We start from the raw sequence: 26,433 nt of genomic DNA, 5'->3' as shown, positions 1-26,433 counted from the left end.
CTGTACAAATAAGAAAAGAAAACCATGAGCAATACACAATACTTAACACGTGGGGATGGCTACCGTGCAGTTGCTTGTTGAGGTTAGCAGAGTATTGTTAACGACATACTTCAGATCCGACCTCTATAGGTATTCGATATGATCACAGCTCTAAACATCCGCCACCTCATTTACCATGCTAGAAGTTTTGCATTATACCATGTTTTGAGATTTGGCTAACAAACAAATGTATGCATTTCTCTGTTGTAAAATGCTAGGTCCAATGGCTGAGCACTACTACATTGCATTACATGGTGTGTACCTTAAATAGACCATTCAACGATCCACAACTGGCATGGCGCCAGCTCATTGTGCGCATTGATATGTCATTGCTTTCATATCCTTTTTACTTTGTAAACAGGTCCTTATGTCATTATCTTTTCAAACTGAACTTCGCCAGATGATGTACAATTCTAATAACTGAAAATTTGTTGCATTTTCAAGACATACATGTAGAAATTGAAGCTATTTAACTATCTGATAAAATAGTTCATATGGATACAATTCACTATGAAATAAGATCTATTAAGTAATTTCACTATTTCACATTTTGAGGCAGAATCCGCATCTATTTTGCATTTACTGAAAAATGTGAATTTTTGGGAGTCCCTACCCATTCATTACCCAGTAAAATTACACAATAATTTGGTCCATCTGTATGCCCTTTATATTCCCAATACTAAACTACAGTTCAGTCACCTGTGAACGATTCCGGTAAAAAATCTGTTACACATGACCACTCACAATCTCCCAAAGCAGTTGTATCACCATGGATGAAAGCATCTATGTCATATACCAGTTGCAGATCAGCTTCTGTACATAGTTTTATTTATATATGACTGCTAACCAGTTATCTACTCACATAAATGGTCACTGTCAATATGCTGTTAACAGTAAACTCGATCACCTTGTTGTGGAACATGCTGCGCACAACACACAAATGAGAATCCCACCACCAGCTTACTCACTCTCTCTCTCTCTCTCTCTCTCTCTCTCTCTCTCTCTCTCTCACACACACACACACACACACACACATACATACACACACACACACACACACACCATCCCCTCAGTGTTACTACCAGAAGAAATCCCTTTCCTTGTCCCACGTCTTCGCCCTCCACCATGACACCTCTCCCTGGGCAACCAAATCATGTTACTTATACTGTGTTAGTTTGGATGTTTAGTGATACAATCCAAGCTGGTGTAATTAGTCTGCTTCCAAGGAGTAAGGAAACGAAATGCTTGGCAATAGCAGAGCACATCTGACTATCAAGGAAGCAGCAGCTACACATGCTGACCAAGCAATTGCATGAAAGGCTTTTCTATTATTATCATTTTTGGGTAATTGTATTATTTTACTTGATTAAACATTCAGTTCTTGGTGAAAGACTGAAATAAACAAAAAATAGCTTTAACAATAATAACATTGCAAAATGTACCTGAAATCTGAACCCGGGCCATTTAAAATACAAAGTTATGAAACATAAGCAAAAAGTGTGTTTTCTTTTGTAGTAATATTATGACATGTAATATCACATTTTAATGTCAAAACAATGAAGATTGTTTGCATTTTATGTTGGAGAGAATGTCAGTTTGTTACAATGAGTCACAAATGAAACACATCTCACTGTAACTATAGGAGGCAATAAACAGGAGATATATGCAACTGGGTTCTTGTAGCACTTTGTTACCTACAATAAGCAGTATAAAGTAATACGATATCTCAATTTAAATCTAAGTTGCTTCTAATTACAATTTTGTACAACTTTGTGAAATTTATTTCTACCAATGGATATTTGAAGAACGAGTGACATAAAAATAAGTATTCTTGTTTACGAGTCATATTTTTAATATTTATGATTCATCTGAGGGTGAAAATTACAGTTTCCTATATGCATCAGCAAACTTTGGTCATCTTGGGACTATTTGTACAATAAGGTTACAAAAGTTAACAAATGTATATAAACAGTCAAACTGGTTATTTAATTATCCATCTTGACTGGAACATACATTACAGTTCCACATCTGCAGTGATTGATGTAATAAAACTATGTACACTTTACATAACTCTTGATGGCTAGGAGATACTCCACAGAAGCACAGAAAAAAAAATTAACTCTTGCCATAAAATTTCTAAAAAAGAAGTATATATACAGTGCACCACAGTACATCACAATATAAAATTAAGATGAATATAAATTGTTGCTATCACATTCTTTAGGTGCTTCAATGTAACCACAATTTCTTTAAATAAAACTATACACCACAATGACTGTGTGGCACTGAAATTAAAATGTTGGATTTTGCTACAAAAAAATGAATGATGTTTCCAAGAACATCTTTGAGGAGTGTGGTTAATGGTAATTTACAGAAAGACAAATACTGCTCTCATACAAATGAGATCGCATAAGCATGTACACAACTTAAACACATTACACCACACAATAAAACATTATGTTTACTCCAAATGAACATTATATATGCTATGTGATTGTTTAGCAAGCACTTTTGAAATATGTTAATGTTCTGAGCACTTCATTTACAGCCAGAAATAATACGTGTATAGCCCTGAATGAGAGGTCACCATGTAACATACACACACACACACACACACACACACACACACACACACACGCACACACACACAATTATTCATGCCAAAAAAGGGGGCAAGTGTAGCCACAGAAAACACTAAAGACACAACTTTCTTGTTTTCTTTCAACTCACAATATATAATAACACATGTAGGTCACATGAGAACACACATAAATATTACAATGTTTTATACAGCATTACTCACTCACTTAAGTGAGCTACTGTTATTTACACAGGAATGGGAAGATCCTTTGCAACAAGACGCAATATTTGTTCTGTATTGAACCGCCAATTACGAATGTCCTTTGAAACCTTACACCAAGCTTCACCGTGATGAGGCTCTGCAGCAATACATCTCTTCTTGACCTCCTCTTGTTGCTCCTACACAAAAAATGAGATAAATATGTATATAAAAATGATACAGTACAATGGAGTCACAAAAGACAAGAAGGCACTAAAATAATACTTGGTATGTTTTACCCTTGCATCAATAACTGGCCCACTGCAAAAAGTTCTACATAAAAAACTGTATCATCACAACATTATATAAATAATAATTATGGAGTTCAAAAGCTAGACAAAATACACACAAACAACAAAATATTTAAGTCAGTGGGCACCAAAGCTGGAACTGCTGTAATTACTCTGCTTCAGAAGACAGGAGACAGATTAGATAAAAAAAGGTGCACCATTCATATCAGTGTTCTCTTTGTAATGGACAACATGAGTTTATAAGTCATGCTGGCTTTCAGTATGGCCTGTGAGAGTAATGCAGCAATGATGTGATTCTGTAGATTTTCTCGGCATAACAATGAGTTGGAACAGCTAAGGTATGGCAGGTGCTGAGTGCCAAGGACAAAAGGCAACCACAGATAAAAGAATAGGAAATCCTGGAAGCACCTGACATGTGAGCAAGTGGCGGATACATTGTCAAACTGTCAAAAGTATTGCTTTAGAGCTGTGAAATATTACTCCTAAGTATTACCGGGACAATTACAAATATTGCGGACAGTGAACTTACATAATAAATGCATATATCAAATTGTGTGATTTAATGTTAGGAGTTCAATGCAGTATTGCATGCTGTTGTATGTTTTGACTGACACTGATTTTTATAAACAGTGATTAAATAAATACTTTAAATTATACAATTGGCAAACCAATGCTGCTACACTCACAAACAAAATGTCAAACTGAAGCTGAACTGCATAGTATACCCATACTAACACATTTTACCAGAAACTCAACTGAGTCTACAGCACTGGTTTTTAAACTTTTCTTGTTCACAGCTGTAGCATGTAGCAAGTTCCCACAGCACAGTGACACGAGTTGGTAATAGTAAACAGGGAGACAATGTATGAGTCGGCAACAATACGAGAGCCTCCATCTAGCATGTGCACAGCTTGTCTCCACCAATCAAGTTGTTTGTAGGCTCACAGTCCTAACGCAAACCTTGTTGAGGCATACTTTGAGGTGGATTTTTAGTTACACACATGCATACACTGTCCAGTAAATGTGCTGATTTTTCAGTATGGATAAGTTTTTGACTAAAAGGAAAAATTTTTAAGATAAGTCAGTGACAGAAACAAATAACAATAACAAATGTAAGAGTGATAGATTTCAAATGTAAGCCTCATGAAAGCAGTGAAACCTAATGGCACAGTGTGTAAGTACCAAGAGAGTTATTTAAACTTGGATTTACATTCAGTGGACCTGAAAACTGTCTGGTACCAGAATGCATCATTCTCAGAAAAACTAACCAATTAATTTATGATCCCTAGCAAACTGAAAAGACTGTTGAATAGCAACCACGGTCGCCACTTATCTGGCAATGAAAAGAATTATTTAGCCAACTGATTTCATCAGCAGAAAAGCAAGCCAAAGCTATAGTATGGAGAGCAATTATTTCTGAAATAGTACAAGAGGCCAGTTATAAGATTGCTGACATTGTAGCAAGAAAATGCAGCCCCATACTACTGCAGAGGATGTAATTTTTCCTGCATGTTAGGAAATGGTGAAATCAATGTTATGTGATGGTGTTAAGAAGAAAATTTCTTTGGTTCCACTGTCAAATGATTCATCTTCTGATACTATTTCCTGGAAAACTAATGATATGTCTTCAGATATCTAATACAATGTCCACAAAAAGCGAAGCAATGGTCATGTATTTTCACTACAGCTAGATGAGTCAACTGATATAAGTAAGAAATGTAGGCACTGTCATGAGAGAAATTGAAAAAAACATAAGAAGAAGATAACACACCTCATGAGACAACAAATACAAAACACAAACATTAACCATAAACAATCAAAATACACACATCAATTTTATGCTAGACTGATGAAAATTATATGTTGAAAAAAACAAGGATTTCACAGAAGCACAAATGATTGTCAAAGACTACAAATCCTGTGAGAGGGAGAGAGGTTTGTACCACCACACGAGTCCTCATCCTTCAGGTGGTCGAAGTTTTCAATTGCTTATGATTGCTGCCGAATGTCATCTTAATCATGTTGGTGGAAGAGCAGCCAGAAAACAACAGTGTTGAACATATTTCAATCTTGCCAAGGAGAAAATGCTGCTGATTTTCAATACAAAGAAACACTTGTTGAAAGCTTGAACAGAGTCAAAAGAAGAAAACGGGCAAAGATCATTTCGGAAAAGGAAAAAAACTGTGTACGACTTTGTGAAATAGTCCACTCAGAAGCTCTTATTATGGAGAGCAAAGACCATTTTGGAAAGATAAACTGTGTAGGATTTTGCACATTCCATTCAGAGGCTCTTATTATGGGGAATAAAAAGTATTTATTCTCTTTCATTATTATTTTATCCCCAATCACAACTTTTTAAATTTTTTGTGATCAACTTCCTCTAGTAATTTCATAAAAATACTGGTGCTAATTTTGCCCAAGACAGATTCTAATTTCACCCAAAATGTATTCTATTTTTGACAAAAATAGATGCCACATTTTCAGGTCCATATTTATGTGGAATAACAAACAATTTTTTACTGTAATAACTCACCTCAGGGGGCAGTAAAGCTAACTTTAATTGCTTGGAATTCATTTAGGGAAGAATTATCTACACTGAAAAGTATGTCCCTTATGTGCTTCATGTGGAACATTAATCAGGATTGTGTGCTGGAAATTCTCGCCCATAGCAGTGAGGCACGGGTCTTAAATGTAATGACTATTAGAATAGTGAGAACTTCTTGGAAGAATTTTGTTGGTTATGTCAAGAAGAGACCCAAATCAAATAAAGAGAAATAAAAAGTGACTTCTGGATGTAGCGATGACTGTCAAGAAGTTAAGAAACTAAGTTGTATTAATATTTTGGGCACCAAGGTTTTTCTTCTGCAGCACCACAAAGAAATGACTGCACAATAACTATAAATAAGTTCTTAGTGTATGCAGAAAATTTAGTAGCAAAGGTTGTACAATATAAAGGAAATACATCAAGCAGAAATACTGACCAATATTTTCACAATAAACTGGTATTTAATACTGATGTACTTTGATTTAGAGCAAAATTTTTGTATTTATTAAATATAATTTTATTCAGCTGTGACTGGTTCATCAGGCCATGATCAAGATAATCAATCAAAATCTTTAAGACCTGAAGAAGGTGTTTTTACAATAATATACATGTCCATTTTTTTAAAGTTGCCACTCTTTACTAATAAAATATACTAAGGAAATGTTCAATTCATTACACTTATCATATGGTAACACATGAACCTTTTTTCTTTTTTTAAAAATTCTAAAATCCAATATTTCTTGACCTCCAGACTAGTTTTGTTATATAATAATCTTCTTTTATCAGGATTCTTATTCTTTTTAACAGACACATGTATTTTTCTTATAATTTTATCTCTTGGTAATTCCTTACAGTACAGCAGAACCAAATTTCTTAACTAAAAAGACTGCATGAGGCATGTTACAAAGTATTGAGAATTTTGTAAATTCATGTTTGTATAATTCTGAGTCGCACGATTTTCAATATTGTGTTGGTACCCGTCCCTCAAAAGTATTTGTACAGCGTTATCCATATCAGATGTTTAGTCTGTTGCCAGTTTTCAAAAATGTTGTGCACATTTTGGTAATTATTTATTTAGTATAAAAATGGGTCACAGAATATGTATAAAATTTTGTTATAAGAATGGAATAAAGTGCAGCAAAGTTTTAGAAATGTTAAATATGGCTTCTGGTTAGTCTGTTATTAGTAAATCAAGGGTTTATGAATGGTACTAATGTTTCAAAAAAAGCCATGAAGATGTTGAATATAACAAATGCCCTCTACACACTAGCAAATCATCAACCAATCAAATCATGAAAAAGGTGAAGTAGTTATTATGGATGATCACCAAATCATTAACAGATGGTGTTGACAACTCAATTGGCTGACGCAAAGAAATTTTTTTCCGATGTTTTGGTTAGGAAATGTGTGACAGCAAAATTTGCTCAAAAATTGTTTAGTTTCAAACAAAAATAGCTGCAAGTGCGAGCACCTCAGAGGTTGCTAAATGTATTCAACAATGATGTCAAACTACTAAACATGTCATAAAAGATGACAAAACTTGGTCTTAAGGATAGGACCTTGAAACTAATACCCAGTGATCCCATGGGAAATATTCTGGATTGCCAAGATTGAAAACAAGTGTTGCCCAATGTGAAAGTTCATGCAAGTAATTTTTCAACTCACTTGTGAAACTAAAATGATCAAAGTAAATTCTACTTTATTATTTGCATATAAGTACTCACATTAGATTAACTTAAAATTCATAGGAATGTAGAAAAGAAACTAAAGTATTTATAGTAAAATATGATAACACTGTATTTAATAATAAGTACAGCTGCAGATTAGTTATATTGTGACCATTACTTGCCTCTGTTCCATTGAGTAATTCAAACTTGTAGAAATATGCCCATGCATCACCGAGATCTGAGTCAATCTTCACAGTCCTGTTGAACCACTCACGACATTTCTGAAGTTTCCTCTCTGACCAAAACAACCTTTTTCAAAGAAAAACATGACAAAAGAATGATTAATGAATGAAGAGTTTGGGCATGAAAATATAAAAAATTAAAAATGTGTGTAACCAATCACATTTCAGTGACAATTATTCTTAATTTACAATTATTGTTACGTGGAGTTCTGCAGCAGTAGATGTGCATAACAATTACCTATGAAACTACTGAACCACATGAAGACTTAGAAGATTCTGCTGTAATGATAAGTCACTTCTTTAAAATGATTTATCTTATGGTTTGAAACCAGAGTCAATCAAAACAAAGAAAACAGCACTCTTCCAAAAGAGCTTTACATGGAAACTTCCAGTCTGAACTACAGTCCCCTACCATTAAATCAAATGGACCATCAAGACACACTAAAGAATGCATATTGAAAAAAAAAACTGATAATTGTGCTTTAAGCTTCAAGTACATCAAAAAATTGATAACTATTGTTACAATAACCATCATGTCATGCCAAAAGCAATACTGCTTCGATCATCACCAATATTTAAGCTTATTTTACTTTCGTTTACAGAGGTGAGAGAAGAAAGAGAACACAAAGATGGAACCAGAATAGGGTATAAAGAAGAATTTGGTATCCAAATCCCGTCAGAAAGATTTTTTCATTCGAATTCTATTATTTAGAGATAATCATCAATCATCAGCCTGAAATCATCATAATAATGGAAGATATAATAGTGGAAGAGAGTGATTTAAGTGTGACAAAATAATGTTTACATTTCTATGCCTCTCCAACAATTTGCTTCCCTCAACACAGAGTTCTTATGACAAAAGTTGCACTGTGTGTAATCAGAGAGTAAGTATATAACAGACACTTACTTAGAGACAGCAAGGAGTACATGAGGGTCATGCTCGCATCTCTTCAGTGCATCCACACTTTTTGTCTTTCTCTGAGGTCTCTGTTCAAGGAAAATAGCTTCTGCCCATAAAATGCCAGATGTTGGGCACTCTTGCAGTGCTGTAAAATTTGTTCAGTAATAAGTTTTTATTACTGGAACTAGAACAAGTCTATCTGCTTGAATTATCATCAGTGTTGCAGATGAGTCTCTTATTTTGCACAAATCTAATTACACATTAAAGATTCATACTCCCCATCAAATTTATAATGGTGCTACTCAAAACCAGTTTTGTAATAAATTGGGGGTCTCTTGTTAAACAGCTCTTGCATCATGCTATTAAAGAGTTACTATCAAAATTCAAACAATATTGTAACAGTGAAACACATGACATTCCTTAAAAATAAACAAAAACTTTCAGGTGAAGATCATAAGTTTCTTTCAAGGTAAAAGTTTCAGCCATCACAACTGGCCATACATTCCACACATACCTTTAGCCATTAGAGTATTGGCTATGTCTCGTAATCCACCACGAAATTCAACACGTATAGCCTCCAACCACAGTTCAGCACATTTTGGATTGCGCAATCTGCCTTTCTCCAGTACTGAACGTGCTTTTGTTAACAGACCACGACGTTCTTCCAAGGATGACAACAATCGCCATAATGGAATTGAAGTAGGACACTTCTTAATCTATATAACAAAACAGATAAACAAAAAAATAAACAATTTTTTTTGCACTTTTTGGATGATTTGAAGCAGCCAAAGACATATATGAGTCTTTCATATAAAATACATAGCACATACAGTTTATTTCATATTAGAGGAAATTAAAAGAAAATATTAAAACAACAAAAAATACCTTCAATATATGGAATGATTCATTACAAATTAAATGAGAGTAAGTCCTTCTGTTACTAATAAAACTGTATGAGAGACAACTCAGTCTCCAGTTTCAAAATTCTTTTATCCATTACACTGTAAAACCTGGCAAGCATAAACTAAAACATCTGTGCTCAAAAAAAAAAAAAAAAAAAAAAAAAAAAAAATCAAATTTAACAAGCACCATGTGAACCCTATCTCTCTACAAAGGAAAATACTATGATGTGATCATAGAATAACATACTCTTTTTATGTACATACATGTTCTAATCTACAGTAATGCTTACTTTCAAAGCTATATCATGCATGATAGTAATGTAACAAAAGAAATTCTTACATGTTATTCAACTGCTAAATTTGTGTAATGAGAAATAATTGAGCAAAAATACTAAAATTAAAGAGAGGCACCAGGTACAAAATACATCAATATGAAGGGGCCATGGAAACCAATCATGCCACATGTTAAAAATAGAAGCAGAGTACCAAACACAGGAAAAACAAGGTAAAAATGTGATACATTTCAGAAAATCCATGAACATTAAATATGGCCAATCCATGTTATGATAGCAAGTACATGGAAAGAACATTACATTTTATTAAAATTAGTTATCTTAATTTAAGAAGAAACAGAAGCAATGTGGAATCTATATATGCACATTAAAATTTGCATTATGAACATTATCCTGCAAGTAAACAGTGTCATATACTCATGTTCTTACATCACCTCTGGCTACATGATCATCTCTTACAACAAAAAGTCTCCACTCTACTTAACTCTTACTATGTCCTACACTATGCAGACCACTCTCACAATGGTTCCACAACTTCCCTATGCATACAGGAACAGCTAATTTAGGACTGTGCTCCCCTCTAATCTTCGTTTCTCAGATATTATTTTATTTCATTCTTTATACAACTTGGCAAAATGCCACATGCAGCTGCAGTAAGTATATTTTTTAAATTGCAAGTCAGTACATAATCTCATATTTCTGTAAAAAATATTTTTTTTTTCTCTGCTCCAAAGGTCTCAACATATTTTACCTCAGGATGGTGCATCTGAAATATAAAACACTGATCAATGCTCTGTCTTCAAAGTAATGGACAAGACCCTCCACAGTCACTGTCAGCTCCTGGTGATGAACTCATGTTGTGAAGAATTCAAATTCAAGATCTCTAATTGTTCAGAAATTAGCTGACTTACTGGAGCTGCAATTATCATTTGTCCATTGAAACAAGAAGCACACTGCAAAATAGTAACTGCTGCTTTATAGGAAAGCTTCCTGGCTACCCAGTTCACCTGAAGAGCCAGAACTTGGAAATTCCTTTTTATCAGCTATTCACTTTGTGAAACATCCATTGGTTCCCCAAAAATGAAATGTCAAACATTAACAGCACATTCATGACAAACATGCAAGGCAGTGGCAGAATGATATTAAAATATTTTTATTGGTTCAAAAATAATTGATTGGCCATCTGGAGAAACACCTTCTTTTGTCTTGGCTTCTAAGCCGAATAGTTGTCGACCTTCCCTTGGACCATGTCAGTGTTCACTGAGGAGACAGTGGCCGTCACACAAGAACACTTATTCAGGTCACCTGAAGTGCGCCAAGATCCTAATCATGTCTGACTTATTAACTCCGACTTATTAACTCTAATACTGGCTTTCGACAACCTAGCAATGTACAGGTACACCAATGTACATCTTATTATCACAAAGAAAAAGGTTGCATGCTATAGCAGCATAGGACTTCAGTGATATTTCTCTGGAGACCAGAACTCCAAGGCATCCAACATTATGAGTATGTAGACTTCTTTGCAAAGGACACAACACAACCAGCAGTAGCATATTCCTGATTTCAATGCTACAGGCAATCTTCCTGAACTTAAACTGAACCCCAGAGGTCATTGGTACTATAATCTTTAACCTGCTCCTGCACAAGATTGTGGTTTCTGGCTTCTACATGAGGCGGACGGGACCTAGTGCCCAACATAAGGATGTGCTCCCATAATGGAAATTTCCTGTCATGTGCACAAAACAGGCATCACACATCCAACTTTTTTTACATGACTCAACATCAGAGTGTGATTTAAATTATATGTTCTTTTTGCATGAATGCTGTGGGGGCACACCTTCTCATGCCACCGCCACAGCTGCAGAGTTGGTATTCAGCACTGCTGGCAACAGACCACAACGCAAGCAGGCATTTCATTTATTGCCAGTGCTGTTGCTAGCCGCATGTTAACAGTGAGGCTCTCTTCTTCCATCCGTCATGCTCAGTGAAGGTTCTACTTGATCACTAGGATTGTTCTGTGATTCTGCTATAATGAACTTTGCCTGTTATTGGCCTTGTCCTGGATTGTTGTTTTCCTTAGTCAAATTTCGTATGCATGTGTAACTCTGGTGCTCCGTCACTGATTTTGTATCTCTTGTGCTTTTGGTTGTTGTAACAAAATTGTTGATACTACAGTTTTTGGCAATGACGTTATTTAATATTTGCATGATCTGTGAGCACAATGGAGTGTTGGTTCAGCTGTTACAACAATAACAACAGCAGCAGCTTGGACAACAACAACAGCAGTTAGACTTGCTTAGTCAGCTGGTTACAACTTTGCAGTATGTCAATGACATTCCACAACCACCCTTGGAACAATCATCTGCACCCCAGTTTTTTCACCACCATTCCAAGAGGCAAAGGGAGAGTGTGACTTGTACACGCAGCATTTGCAGCAACATTTTGCAGGATTTCAAGTAGTGGACCCGACTCTGCATAAATGCTTTTTCTTACTTGGATCTAGCCCAAAATATTTCGTTTCCTCTGGAAACTTGCTCCATTAATAGACCCTGCAGCATTGTCATTTTCTCAATTGTGTAAGTTCCTCAGAGCTTATTGTTGTAAGGAAACCCCACAGGGTGCACACACACACACACACACACACACACAAATTCCTTGATTTATCCTGGATTTCCAGGCAAAAATACTGTTTTTCTGAGGCGAAAATACACTTTTTCCCTGTTGAAAATTCTTTTTTTCCCAGGTGAAAGTAAATTTTTTCCATGTTAAATGACAATGTGCATTCTACGTCTACATTTATACTCCACAAGCCACCCAATGGTGTGTGGCAGAGGGCACTTGATGTCCCACTGTCATTACCTCCCTTTCCTGTTCCAGTCGCGTATGGTTCGCGGGAAGAACGACTGTCTGAAAGCTTCCGTGCGCGCTCTAATCTCTCTAATTTTACATTCGTGATCTCCTCAGGACGTATAAGTAGGGGGAAGCAATATATTCGATACCTCATCCAGGAACACACCCTCTCGAAACCTGGCGAGCAAGCTACACCGCGATGCAGAGCGCCTCTCTTGCAGAGTCTGCCACTTGAGTTTGTTAAACATCACCGTAACGCTGTCACGCTTACCAAATAACCCTGAGACAAAATGCGCCACTCTTCTTTGGATCTCCTCTATTTCCTCTGTCAACCCGATCTGGTACAGAGCCCACACTGATGAGCAATACTCAAGTATAGGTCGAACGAGTGTTTTGTAAGCCACCTCCTTTGTTGATGGACTACATTTTCTAAGGAGTCTCCCAATGAATCTCAACCTGGTACCTGCCTTACCAACAATTAATTTTATATGATCATTCCACTTCAAATCGTTCCGCACGCATACTCCCAGATATTTTACAGAAGTAACTGCTACCAGTGTTTGTTCTGCTATCATATAATCATACAATAAAGGATCCTTCTTTCTATGTATTTGCAATACATTACATTTGTCTATGTTAAGGGTCAGTTGCCACTCCCTGCACCAGGTGCCTATCCGCTGCAGATCTTCCTGCATTTCGCTACAATTTTCTAATGCTGCAACTTCTCTGTATACTACAGCATCATCCGCGAAAAGTAACACTCCACTGTGGCACGCCAGAGATTACTTTAACGTCTGTAGACGTCTCTCCATTGATAACAACATGCTGTGTTCTGTTTGCTAAAAACTCTTCAATCCAGCCACACAGCTGGTCTGATATTACGTAGGCTCTTATTTTGTTTATCAGGCGACAGTGCGGAACTGTATCGAATGCCTTCCGGAAGTCAAGGAAAATGGCATCTACCTGGGAGCCTGTACCTAATATTTTCTGTGTCTCATGAACAAATAAAGCGAGTTGGGTCTCACACAATCGCTGTTTCCGGAATCCATGTTGATTCCTACAGAGTAGATTCTGGGTTTCCAACAACGACACGATACTCGAGCAAAAAACATGTTCTAAAATTCTACAACAGATTGACGTCAGAGATATAGGTCTATAGTTTTGGGCATCTGCTCGACGACCCTTCTTGAAGACTGGGACTACCTGTGCTCTTTTCCAATCATTTGGAACCTTCCGTTCCTCTAGAGACTTGCGGTACACGGCTGTTAGAAGGGGAGCAAGTTCTTTCGCGTACTCTGTGTAGAATCGAATTGGTATCCCATCTGGTCCCACTTTCCTCTGTTGAGTGATTCCAGTTGCTTTTCTATTCCTTGGACACTTATTTCGATGTCAGCCATTTTTTCGTTTGTGCGAGGATTTAGAGAAGGAACTGCAGTGCGGTCTTCCTCTGTGAAACAGCTTTGGAAAAAGGTGTTTAGTATTTCAGCTTTACGCGTGTTATCCTCTGTTTCAATGCCACCATCATCCCAGAGTGTCTGGATATGCTGTTTCGAGCCACTTACTGATTTAACGTAAGACCAGAACTTCCTAGGACTTTCTGTCAAGTCAGTACATAGAATTTTACTTTCGAATTCACTGAACGCTTCACGCATAGCCCTCCTTACACTAACTTTGACATCGTTTAGCTTCTGTTTGTCTGAGAGGTTTTGGCTGCGTTTAAGCTTGCAGTGAAGCTCTCTTTGCTTTCGCAGTAGTTTCCTAACTTTGTTGTTGTACCACGGTGGGTTTTTCCCGTCCCTCACAGTTTTACTCAGCACGTACCTGTCTAAAACGCATTTTACGATTGCCTTGAACTTTTTCCATAAACGCTCAACATAGTCAGTGTCGGAACAGAAATTTTCGTTTTGATCTGTTAGGTAGTCTGAAATCTGCCTTCTATTACTCTTGCTAAACAGATAAACCTTCATCCCTTTTTTTATATTTCTATTAACATTCCCTCGGAGCTGTAAAATATACCAATACTTTGAAGAGTGAAGGTTTTATACACCAGCATAAAACTTCTTGGGACTTTAGGAACCAAAACCACAAAAAACATCAAATTTCCTAAAGACATTTGATGTGCAGCAAAATTTACACTACATATTTTTGTATTACGAAAGTATAAGCAAAAATTCCACCAAATCCAAACACGATAACTTGCAAAGCACTGAAATCTAGATTGTGACGCACTTTTCGCAGCCAATTATAGCTCATGTATCGTGATCTCAGTAGTCACTGACAGCAGATATTCATAGCATAGGACACGTAGTGTAGTGAGCCAACAGCAGCATCACTGTTAAACAGCATGAACCCACAAACAAGAAAAGTTAATGGTTTAAATTAGTATGAATACAATATAGCTACAAGAAATACTAAGCTTTCACATATAATATAGGTCATATATAATTTTTTGCTATTTTTTTCTCAGGGTGTGGTTACTCAGGATCCTAAGACCATGCCTTAAACTGGAACACCTGAATATCTCTGGCAAGGAGGATTATAAATTTCACTGCTGTGCACCCAACAGTTTGTGGGTTACCTAGCTGAATAAATGTTCCACCAAGCACTTCAACTTTCCCATTGAAAAGCTAACTAAATGTGAAATTGCTCGAGGGCTCACCTTGCACTTTTTTTTTAATGATAATTACACTTTTTGCCATCATTATTGGATAATCTGTAATCTATGAAAGAACTAAAAAAAATACGAAAAACTATTCTTGAAGATTGGTCTTTTTCAGTGTGTGTTACTCTTTAAGATATATCAAACACAAATGTGCCAGTAAAATTTTAAGTATTGGCATAAATGACTGGTCTTTTGAGCCTGCAATTTTTCTACATGTCTGGTCCTCAGTGTTAAGTTTTGAATGAGAGTCTAATGCTCTGTGATTTAAGAAGTTAGTCACACTCTCTCACATGTACCATAATTCATCGAGAGTAAAAGGAAATTTACTTAAAAAGTAACACATCTCAAACCACCATTCACAATATTTTCTGCAACTTATTAGAAACATAAACAATTGTAATTATATGTTCACTAAAAGCAATTTGTTGTTACAAAGTATTGCCAAGTATTTGGCATGTTTTACTGTCAGTGGACACTTGTATGTGCACCGTGTTTTGATGATGTAAATGGCTCACTTTCTTTGCAACTGTAGTTTTATTTTGATGTTATTCTCTCATTTATGTTTTATTACTGCAGTGTTATTCTGCAATAGTGGGTTAAAGTAAAATTCTTCATTAAAGTATCAGTTCTTACCAGTCAAAATTACAAAACTTTAACTGAAAGCTAAAACAATGAGAAATTCCCGGAATTCAAAAAATTCCTGCATTTTCCCGGATTTCTCCCAGATGAAAAAATAACCAGGTTTTTCACAGATTTTCCCGGTTGTCCTGGGGCATATACACCCTGAAACCCACATTGTGGCATCCTGCCTGAACTTTCATCAGCAACAAAAGAAACTGGACAGTCCTATCATCTGTGGGTAACCGACTCCAGGGTTTAGATCATTAATGCAAATTCATTTGTGCTCATTGACCCACACGATAGTCCTAGTGCAGTGTTTTATCTACTGGCCTGGAATCAATTTGGCAATTGAGAAGATTGTCCATGATTGCAAACAGTGCACCAAGCAGTAGGCGGCATCACCAAGAGCTTTTGCTTCCTGTCCCATGTTGAGTGAGCCACTGGACAGCATCCACATTGACTTTGCTGGGCCCTTCTGCAATTCTATGTGGGTAGTGATGCTCGACAAGCTGTCCGACTATCTGTATGTCCTGTGCATGTGCCCCATCAGAACAGAGGAGACTATCTGAGCTCCCACTCTGTTCTTCATGACTGCAGGATGTCCCTGATGATTGTCTCTTATAATGGCCACAGTTCACATCAGCATTGTTTCACAATTTCTACACCTGCAATGGCATTATCCACTTCACTTCGGCAATGGTGTTATCCACTTTACATCTGCATCATTTCACCCACAATCAAATAGAGAAGCAAAGCATATGGTGTGCATCTTTAAAACAGTGCTCAGTGGACTCATTAGAAGACTCAAGATTGCTTTGTTTCTCAGCACCTACATGAACACACCACTGAATCCCTGAAGACTGGAAGATATCCTTCACAGCCTGCAACTATTGACTCTGCTGAACCTGTTCTGCCTGGTGCTGCTGGTGACAACATGAGTGATGAACAGTTAGTGAATGTTCACCACAGGCACTGATAGGGTATCACTGTCCCACCAAGAATCAGTTGCAACCTGGTTAGGACACCTACTTGCCGCTCCCACACTCACAAGGAGACCCCCGCAGGGAGTTCTCCTGCAAGCACCCTCCACTGCAGGGGCCAGGCGCCATGGGAGCACTGCTGCTTGAGGCACTGTTAGGAGCTGGTGACATTGAGTTGTGGTTGCTGGCTGCACTGAGCTCTCAGCAGGTGTTTGATGGCAGATGCCTGGAAGCTGCCCTCTCACAGACACACCTGGTGGCCCTTCCGTTGTCATCGTAACGACTACCTCTCACCACCAATGGCACATTTTTCTCATCACCAGTGAGTGCAGTGTTGTTGCCGTGTCTTGCTCACCATCATCCAAGCCACTTCCAATCGACTTCCACTCATATGCCCTGCTGGGCCGCAGACAAATATCTGCACATGCTCACGATGATGACATCCCTTTGGACACTGGCAAGACAAGCTGATGGAGGTGAACATCGTGGCATACAGTGGATGCCACTGCCATGCAGTCATCTGAGTGAACCCTGTGGTCTCCTGAGCTACGCCAGTTCATCTTCAGCAGCAGACCCACCCACCTGGTACGTCTTCTACCTCCTTCCAGCGATGTCAGTTCAACAGAGAAGGGGAGACACATGGTGGTGTGCAGACTTACGCCGTAACCACAACCGTGGAGTTTGTATGTGATGCAGCTGGTAAGAGACCGAAACAAAGGCATGCACTTCGCTTGTTGCCAGCACTATTGTGGGCTGCATGGAGCCAGTGCACATCAACAGTGCAGCCTATTCTCTCTTGCTTCAGTCATAGTGAAGTTTCTACTTGACAACTAGAAGTATTCCATCATTTTCCTGTAACAAACTTTGCCTGTTATCAGGTTCGGCCTGGACCGTTCTTTTCCTTAGTCAATGTTCACATGCTTGTGTAACTCTCATGCTCTGTCACTGCTGTCCTATTTCCTGTGTTTTTGGTTGTTGTAACAAAACTTTAGATGCTACAAATGCTCCAAATCAGCAAGTCACTATGTGCAAAACACTGACAAACTAAAACATTTATTTCCCACTAGTACCTTCATTATCTTCCTATTAGAAACTGCAATAAGGTACAGAATAGTCATGGACTTTTTAAATGGTTGTTGCCTGCAAATATTATTGAACCTATTTTCTTGTGCATGAACTTCATACTGTATATCCTTACTTTTATATTACTTCTTTTGTTTGATGCATGGTATGTGAGCCAAATGCAACAGATAAAAAAAGTGAGATTTGAAACATATATATTGCCACATTTAAGATAAATTTCTTGTAAATGATTTGAAAATAAAGGAGATAGTCATAAATCTAACCACACTGTAATGTTGCTAATAGTTCCATAGCAACACATATTAGATGACAAGAAATAGTTGTGGAATCACTTCTGTAACATATTATGACAATAAAGCTTTCTGCTAAGATTTAGAATTATAGGGCATCTATTGTTCAAACACAAATACATAGTACACATAAAACACCTCTATTATTGAACTGTCAACAACTGCTGTAATAATTATGGTGACATTCAATAGTCATAATTGAGCTGATGAAGCAACATGACTGGCAACAAATGGTGATGATGACGAAACAGTGTTTACACTCACCCCCATGTTATATGTGTCCCATGCCTTATCAACTTTCCCTTGCTGCTCTTCTATTTGACCTTTCATCAGCCAGAGTTTAGGAAATTCTGGAAACACTTTAATAGCTTCTTCCAAGAGCATAAGTGCTTGCTCTAGATTGTCCAAAGCCCACTCAAGCTTTGCAGATTTCATCATTACCCTACAAAATTGAGAATTTAGTGTAAAGAAAAAAAATTTAAATAATCACTGAATGACAGAATTCTAAAAATCTCTTTTTTTTTAATTGAATAACATATATGTAATATTGTTCAAGAAATGTAGTATGACAATCACAACAGAATACAGAAATAAATTTAGGGAATCAAACATTCCTAATGAAGGTGCAGCAACATCCAAATTAAAGCAAAAATGTTTTCGGTTATTGGTTCAAAAGCTTTATTAGTTTCAAGCACTTTAAACTAAACCAAATGCAAATATGCACTCAAATATATTAGCTAGAACTTCTGAAAAAGCTTACATTATTGCTGAAAATGTTTAATGCATACTGAATGTCCTAATAAAGCAGAAGTTCTGGCTGAGATAAATGTACAGAATTTATAAACACACTGATTTTTGACATAATTTCCCAGAAGTTGCATATTACTGGTTAATAAAACCCATGAAAATATCAAAGGAGATACATACAAGTTGATAATACAAACAGGACATCACATCTGAGGAAACGCTAAGAAAGTTTGTCAAGAGTGGCATGCAAGGCGCAAATATTATTCGAATGTGATAATAAAATTATATTCTATGTTTTATATTTCACTTACTTCCATGGTTTCTTTTCTACATTTTCCCATCTTTCTCAACCACAGGCTTCTAAAGACTGAGATTCTGATATCCCTCCCTACCAGCCTTGTAAAAGATTAATGAAAAAAATTGCTTGTGACTCTTTAGATACAGTAAACCTATATGTTTTAGTTTCTGTTTTACATCAGGTTTACTAACTTGCTGTTGACTAATTACAAGCACAATCATGAAAATGTAGCACTGGTCTTACATCTTAACAAAAGAGCATAGAAAATATGATGTCATGTAGTCCTGTGACTGAAGAAGCATCGACAACATTTTCCCTGATTTCAAATTTTATGTTAATAACGGATTACAGTTACCTTGGAGTTGGTGCAGATGCACGAGCCTTAGCCAGCAGACGACGAGCACGTTCATACTCAGAGTTCTCCGATTCAAGTTTGACAGCAGCAAGCCAGATTTCTTCTGAGTTTGGGTTAGCTTGAAAGGCAAGTGATAAAATTCCTCTTGCAGCTGGTACGTCACCCTGAAACAGAAAACCTGATAACACCAGATTTCATCCAGAGCAATTTGCAATAAACTGGAAGCTAGCTCTCAGGTTGCTGTGTTAGGACACAAAAGCGCTCTCTCTCTCTCTCTCTCTCTCTCTCTGTCTGTGTGTGTGTGTGTGTGTGTGTGTGTGTGTGTGTGTGTGTGTGTGTGTGTGTTTTTATTGATGTATCACTTTGGACTGTCCAGTATCTGGTTAATGTTCCCATTGGCTTCCTTCCCAACTGTTACTTTATATCATCTATCCTTCATTGATGTCAAATGTTCTGTTTTCTACCTCTCACTGCCTGTCAGCATCTTTACCTGTGTTTTAGTTCTCATCTTTGTTTACACAAATGAATTAGTCTCTCTCACTATAGAAGTTGTCCTGAATTTGTGCAGCACAGTGTAGTAGCAATGTCAGCCACTTTCTAGGCAGTTTTTCTAATTACCCCCACAACCACTGGAGTTCTGTTTAACGTTTTTTAACTGTAGCATTACTTCACCTTAAATTCTGACCTGCTCCTCGATCCTCTACACAGTATTTTCATTAGTATTTCAGATGTAATTCACAACAATATGGCCATGCCATATTTTGTCTGCATTCTACAATCAACTATGCTTAATGAAATATTTTCACACTACAGAATTATTTTTACAATAAACAGTGTAACTTCTGTTTCTCATTTTGCAATACCTCAAATAATTTTTAAAGTTGTATGTATAATAACTTCACATTTCTATTCATTTATTTATTTCATCATGCATTTATTTTGCCTTTTTACTTACACAAAAAACATTAACCTCATAGCTAAGTTGTTGGACAATCTCGTTTATGTTCCTGTCTATCACTTAACACTTCAATAGTGTGGTGAGTGGTTATCTGCAGAGCTCCATTGTTTAATGATAAACATTATTAGATAATAAGTATCATTCACAAAAGGATGATGTTATGTGTCAACTCGCTATGCGCTAATCAAATACATACAATGATTGACTTTATGGGTTTTAGAGAAATCAGCAACATATGTGATGCATCATTTCTCAGACAAGCATTGATAAGAACAGGTTGTTTAGTTGTGTTTAAGAGCTAGAGGTGCAGTCTGTTTGCAGTTGCCTTTTTTGTCTGAATTTTGTACTGTGTCAAGTAGTAGACATACAATATTTGCATTATTAACAGGGGAGTGGATAGAAGAAATTAAAAGCAGAGCTAAAAATACAATGTTTTGGGCCTCATTGGTTACTGATAGTCTGCTCATGCTACCCTGATCCATTTCCAGAAGTTATCTGAACATCTGATATGCTGGTAGAAGCTCAAGTTTCACATTGCTGATGTACTATTACAATATTGTACCAAAACCATTGTCATAAGCTTGTACAATACTCTACTTGTATGATTCTATCCAGTTTGTGAAATAATATTTTATGCACACTGAAACATGGACTGAAGACACTTGCTTTTCTTGTGGGCATTAAGAGAGCAGATGGCAAGCGTGTACTAAACTAAGGAGGGAATACCAAAAGGTATTACCGCGTATTGGCAGAAATACATAAGTTCATACATAAAGGCAACATAAAAGAAGATAATATCAAGTCCCAATTCTGCTTCAATGGGTATTTCATAGTCTTTTAATGTCTTTTATGAATCAGCCCAGTTAGGCTCAGGATTGCATAGAAGTAGTTATTTCACACTCTGCTAATAAGGACAGCACAGATTTGAATCTGTTACCAATGATGTTTTTGACTGTCTATATACTTATCTTCCCATCAAGATCTACAAAGGTCCAACAAACATTGACTGTCACTTGGAAAATCCAGGACGGCATATGACAATATTATGAAAAGACTAGATTGCTACTCATCACATAGCTCTCTGTTATGTGTTCAATAGCAACCTATGACGGTGGTCGTGTGTGTGTGTGTGTGTGTGTGTGTGTGTGTGTGTGTGTGTGTGTGTGTGTGTGTGTGTGTGTGTGTGTGTGTATGTTTTGTCTGTTTTTGGTTAAGGCCTAGTTGGCCGAAAGCTCAATTTCTAACAGCCTTTATCTGTGCCCATCTGAAAAACATAGATCATCACTTGGAAAATCCAGTATGGAACATGACAATATCACGAGAAGGATAGATTGCTACTCACCATACAGCAGAGATGCTGCGTCCCGGATAGGCACAACAAAAGAACTGTCAGAATGTCAGCTTTAGGCCAACTAAACCTTCGTCAGAAACAGACAACAGACAACAGACATATATCAAGAATCTCTGTGAGTATGGTCTTCTACAAACATCCTTAATCGGTGTACAACTGTGAAATGCACAATGTTAGATCAGATAAAGGAGTCTGACATTTTGGATGGAAGAACAACGTGGCCACAGAGTTCAAGTAGGTTTGCCCCTTGAAAACATCTCGTGGAAACTCTAAGTAATGGGATAGAACTTTAAATATTTTTGTATAATTTCCATGGTGCACATAATGGGAGTACAAAACTTGATGCTGAGAGAAATCTTGGATTCGTATCATATTCTAGAAACAAGTACAATGATGATGCTTACAGCAGATAACAGTTTCTTGTATCAAAATCCAAGTTGGTAACATAGAACTTCAAGAGATCAGCAAGTTTAGAAAGCAGTGTAATAAATAGGAAGATGTGTCAGTAGAACAATTGTTACATGACTGTAAACAAGAGGAATTTAATGTGACAGTTTGAATAGGTCATGGGAATAAGCCCAGGTAAAATATTAAAACACAGTTAATGTTTCGACAGGTAACCTTCCCACCATTCACTTATCATGAACTATTGTATGATCTGCTTCTGCTTTCCAGTTTGAACACATGGACAGAGCCATGTCAGGCAATGCAATATATACACATCAAAAAAAGTTTTGTATCACTCCGGTTCCCAGAACTCCTGAAGATAGACACTGACTGTGGATACCATATCACAGACATAGTCCCATTGACTGTTTAGAGATGTCACTAAACCCGCCCAAAGATGTAAACAATCATGCACGAGCAGTGCCTATTAGATGGAGGGGATCCAACAGCCAATCATTTTCAGTCGTTCCACCAGGAAGGAGGTCTGTAGTTCAACCATGCCCAGACAGTCAACTCCGCAGTTCGATCGCATCCGCACTGTTACTCTGTAGCAGGAAGGGCTCTCAACAAGGGAAGTGTCCAGGTGTCTTGGAGTGAACCAAAGCAATGTTGTTCAGACATGGAGGAGATACAGAGAGACAGCAACTGTCAATGACATGCCTCACTCAGGCCGCCCAAAGACTACTACTGCCGCGGATGACCGCTACCTATGGATTATGGCTCGGAGGAACCCTTACAGCAACACCACCATGTTGAATAATGCTTTTCGTGCAGCCACAGGACATCGTGTTATGACTCAAACTGTGCGCAACAGGCTGCATGATGTGCAACTTCGCTCCTGACGTCCATGGCGAGGTCCATCTTTGCAACCAGGACATCACGCAACGCAATACAGATGGGCCCAACAACATACCGAATGGACCGCTCAGGATTGGCATCACGTTCTCTTCACTAACGAGTGTCACATATGCCTTCAACCAGATAATCGTTGGAGACATGTTTGGAGGTAATCCCGTCAGGCTGAATGCCTTAAACACACTGTCCAGTGAATGCAGCAAGGTGGAGGTTTCCTGATGTTTTGGAATGGCATTATGTGGGGCCGACATACGCCGCTGGTAGTCATGGAAGGTGCCGTAATGGCTGTACAATACGTGAATGCCATCCTCTGATCGATAGTGCAACCATATTAGCAGCATACTGGTGAGGCATTCGTCTTCATGGACGACAATTCGCACCCCCATCATGCACATCTTGTGAATGACTTCCTTCAGGATGACATCGCTCGACTATAATGGCCTGCATGTTCTCCAGACATGAACCCTATCAAACATGCCTGGAATAGATTGAAAAGGGCTGCTTATGGACGAAGTGACACAACAACCGGTCTGAAGTATCTACGCCAAATCACCATTGAGGAGTGGGGCAATCTGGATCAACAGTGCCTTGATGAACTTGTGGGTAGTGTGTCATGAGGAATACAGGCATGCATCAATGCAAGAGGATGTGCTACTGCGTATTAGAGGTACCAGTGTGTACAACAATCTGGACCACCACCTATGGAGGTCTCACTGTGTGGTGGTACAACATGCAATGTGAGGTTTTCATGAGCAATAAAAAGGGCAGAAATGATGTTTATGTAGATGTCTATTCCAATTTTCTGTACAAGTTCCATAACTCTCGAAACCGAGGCGATGCAATTTTTTTTTTTTTTTTTTTTAATTTGTGTATGAAGCATGGTCATATTCTTATTAAAATATTGTCAAACAACGATTAAAGTAAAGAAACATTAGTGGTTGATCTATCAAGATAGTTTTACTGTGGCAACCTACAACTCCAATGCTTTAACAAGCAAAGCCATTTCATTACTAAAATTACATGAACGGCAAACAATTAAGCAACTCATTCCAAATGATTGCAGAAGAAAGCACATGATTAACATCTCACTCCATGTGATTCCAGATGGGAGAAAGTGAGTCTTTAGCATCCTACTGATGATGAAGTCATTGAAGACAGAGCACATGCTTGGACTGGGGAATGAAAATGAGTGTGTCCTTTTCAAAGGACCCTTCCCAGCATTTTTCTTAAGTGACTTCATGAAACCATTAAAAATCTAAATCTGATTGGCAGGATACACAGACGAGTATGTTAAGTTCAATTTAAGTGGGAGTACACAAAGATGCATTGATGAAACTTTGCTTTGTAAACTGAAAGTTATAACAGAACATAAAAACTCTGGTCTGAAGCAGTAGATTCTGGAAAGTTGTTCACTTTTCATTTAAAGTAAACGCTACTAATCTCTCAGTTTCAAAATTAACTGTTCAAGACAAAGCCTTGTATATTACTTTCAATAACACATATTTCGTTTTTGCAACACTCCTTGTCTAGTAAAGCGACACAAAACAAGCACTAGCACTACTGTAGATTAAGTTTTCATAAGGACAATCAACTTTTTGTGCCAATACTTTGCCACTCATTGACAATACTCCTGTTATATTTATCCTTGAGACAGCGAAGTGAAATTTCTGGATAAAGCTCTTAATTTTTGACATAATAAGACTACTAATACACAACTATTGTACAAATACATTTACATGTGATAAAGGACTTAGTCCTACAATTTATAATTATCTCGCAGTCTTCGTTTGATTGCCTACCTGCCACTCAGCACTTCCTCTATCTGATACGCAGCAATCTTTGTTCTTTTCATACTATTGTACAAAGAAATATTTACGTCAGACTCCAAAATAACTTATCTCAAAGGTACCATATAGAATTTTTCTGACACTAAAAACATTTAACACATTTTTCTCAATACATAGAACTGACACGTAACCACATAATTCATACAGCCGCCAAATGTGTAACCTTTCTAATAAACTAAAACTGCAAACCAATTTTCTGCCTAGAGTGACACTCTACCCATGACTGAGATTACCTCTAAACCTGACTCAAACATTCAATATGCCAGTACTTCTATCCTTTCATCTACAAATTCTACCTTTTGCTAGGATACTAATTTTTCCCACGGCAATTTATAATACTTTGGATGGTACTGCAAACATTTTCATATATCTTATAAAAGAGGGAAGGCAAATACATTCTTGCTTGGGATGATGTATGAGACACATAATGAACAATATGAACAATAGTACACTTACAGCCATCCACTTAGATTTGGCACCCATTAACCAAAGAACCTCTGACTTTGGACAATGTGCTACTGCTCTCTGTAGTAGTGCTTCCAGAGAATCCCTGGTGCCATGATTCTTTTCAAAATATGCAGCACGGAGCCAGATTGATTTTTTACTAGGAAAAGTTGCAAGTGCATGGGCGTAAATGGCACGAGCACATTCATATGCTCCCTGTTGTGCACACTGAAACATAAAACAGTAAAGTCAGTAAAGAAACAGGACATGTGCAACAGTTTATAGCATCACAACATTACATCTAGATCTGTTCATCACAAGCTACCACACAGCATGCAGCAGAGAGTAAACCACAATCACTTTCCCTTCTTCCAGTTGCAATGGTACAAAGGAAGGAATGCAGTCAGTACCTACCCTACAGAGAGCTACAGTCTCCCTTTTCTGATTTTTTCTTTCTTTTCATGAGAGATGTAAATTTTAGGAAGCACTGTATTCCTTGAATCATATTGGAACATAGGCTCTTGTAATGGAACGTAGGCTCTTGTAATTTTAAGAATAAGTCTTTCTCTGATGTGCAGTGCCTTTCCATAATATCACCCACTGGAGACTACTGAACATTTCTGTACTGTGTTCTTGTTAATTATACAAATCCACGACAAAATATTCAGCAATCTTTGAATCTTTTCTGTTTCCCATTAATAAAACTTGGTAAGGGACCCATATGGATTAACAATGGTCAAGAATTGGTGAAATAAGAGTTTTGTAAGCAATCTCCTTCTTGGGAAAATTACAATCCCTCATGATTTGCATCTGCCTTTCCCAAAGGCACATTTATGTGATCATTCCTTGAAAGTTGACTGACTGCCAATTGAACAACACCAGGTCTTTTCATTTATCTATGCACATTGCATTACACTTAATGATCTTAAGCACTAGTCATCTTCTTCTTGTATTTCATGTATT

General features: G+C 37.4%; 1 protein-coding gene across 2 annotated transcripts in view; it reads right to left on the bottom strand.

Moving 5' to 3' along the window:
* Positions 1–2,004: 2,004 nt before the first annotated feature.
* Positions 2,005–26,433, bottom strand: part of LOC126266986 (pre-mRNA-processing factor 6) — a 72,587-nt gene continuing 48,158 nt past the window's right edge. For both annotated transcript variants that reach the window (XM_049971726.1, XM_049971725.1), the window contains 7 exons: positions 25,483–25,698; positions 19,569–19,732; positions 18,433–18,610; positions 8,999–9,200; positions 8,491–8,629; positions 7,524–7,650; positions 2,005–3,018 (listed from right to left, as the gene is read on the bottom strand). In XM_049971726.1, coding sequence (XP_049827683.1) covers positions 2,866–3,018; positions 7,524–7,650; positions 8,491–8,629; positions 8,999–9,200; positions 18,433–18,610; positions 19,569–19,732; positions 25,483–25,698 — 1,179 coding nt within the window. In that variant the 3' untranslated portion in view covers positions 2,005–2,865. The remainder of the gene's footprint in view (positions 3,019–7,523; positions 7,651–8,490; positions 8,630–8,998; positions 9,201–18,432; positions 18,611–19,568; positions 19,733–25,482; positions 25,699–26,433) is intronic.

Source organism: Schistocerca gregaria, chromosome 4, assembly GCF_023897955.1.
Source record: "Schistocerca gregaria isolate iqSchGreg1 chromosome 4, iqSchGreg1.2, whole genome shotgun sequence".
In the NCBI taxonomy this organism is placed as follows: Eukaryota; Metazoa; Arthropoda; class Insecta; order Orthoptera; family Acrididae; genus Schistocerca; species Schistocerca gregaria.
This window is presented reverse-complemented; position numbering and strand designations above follow the sequence as displayed.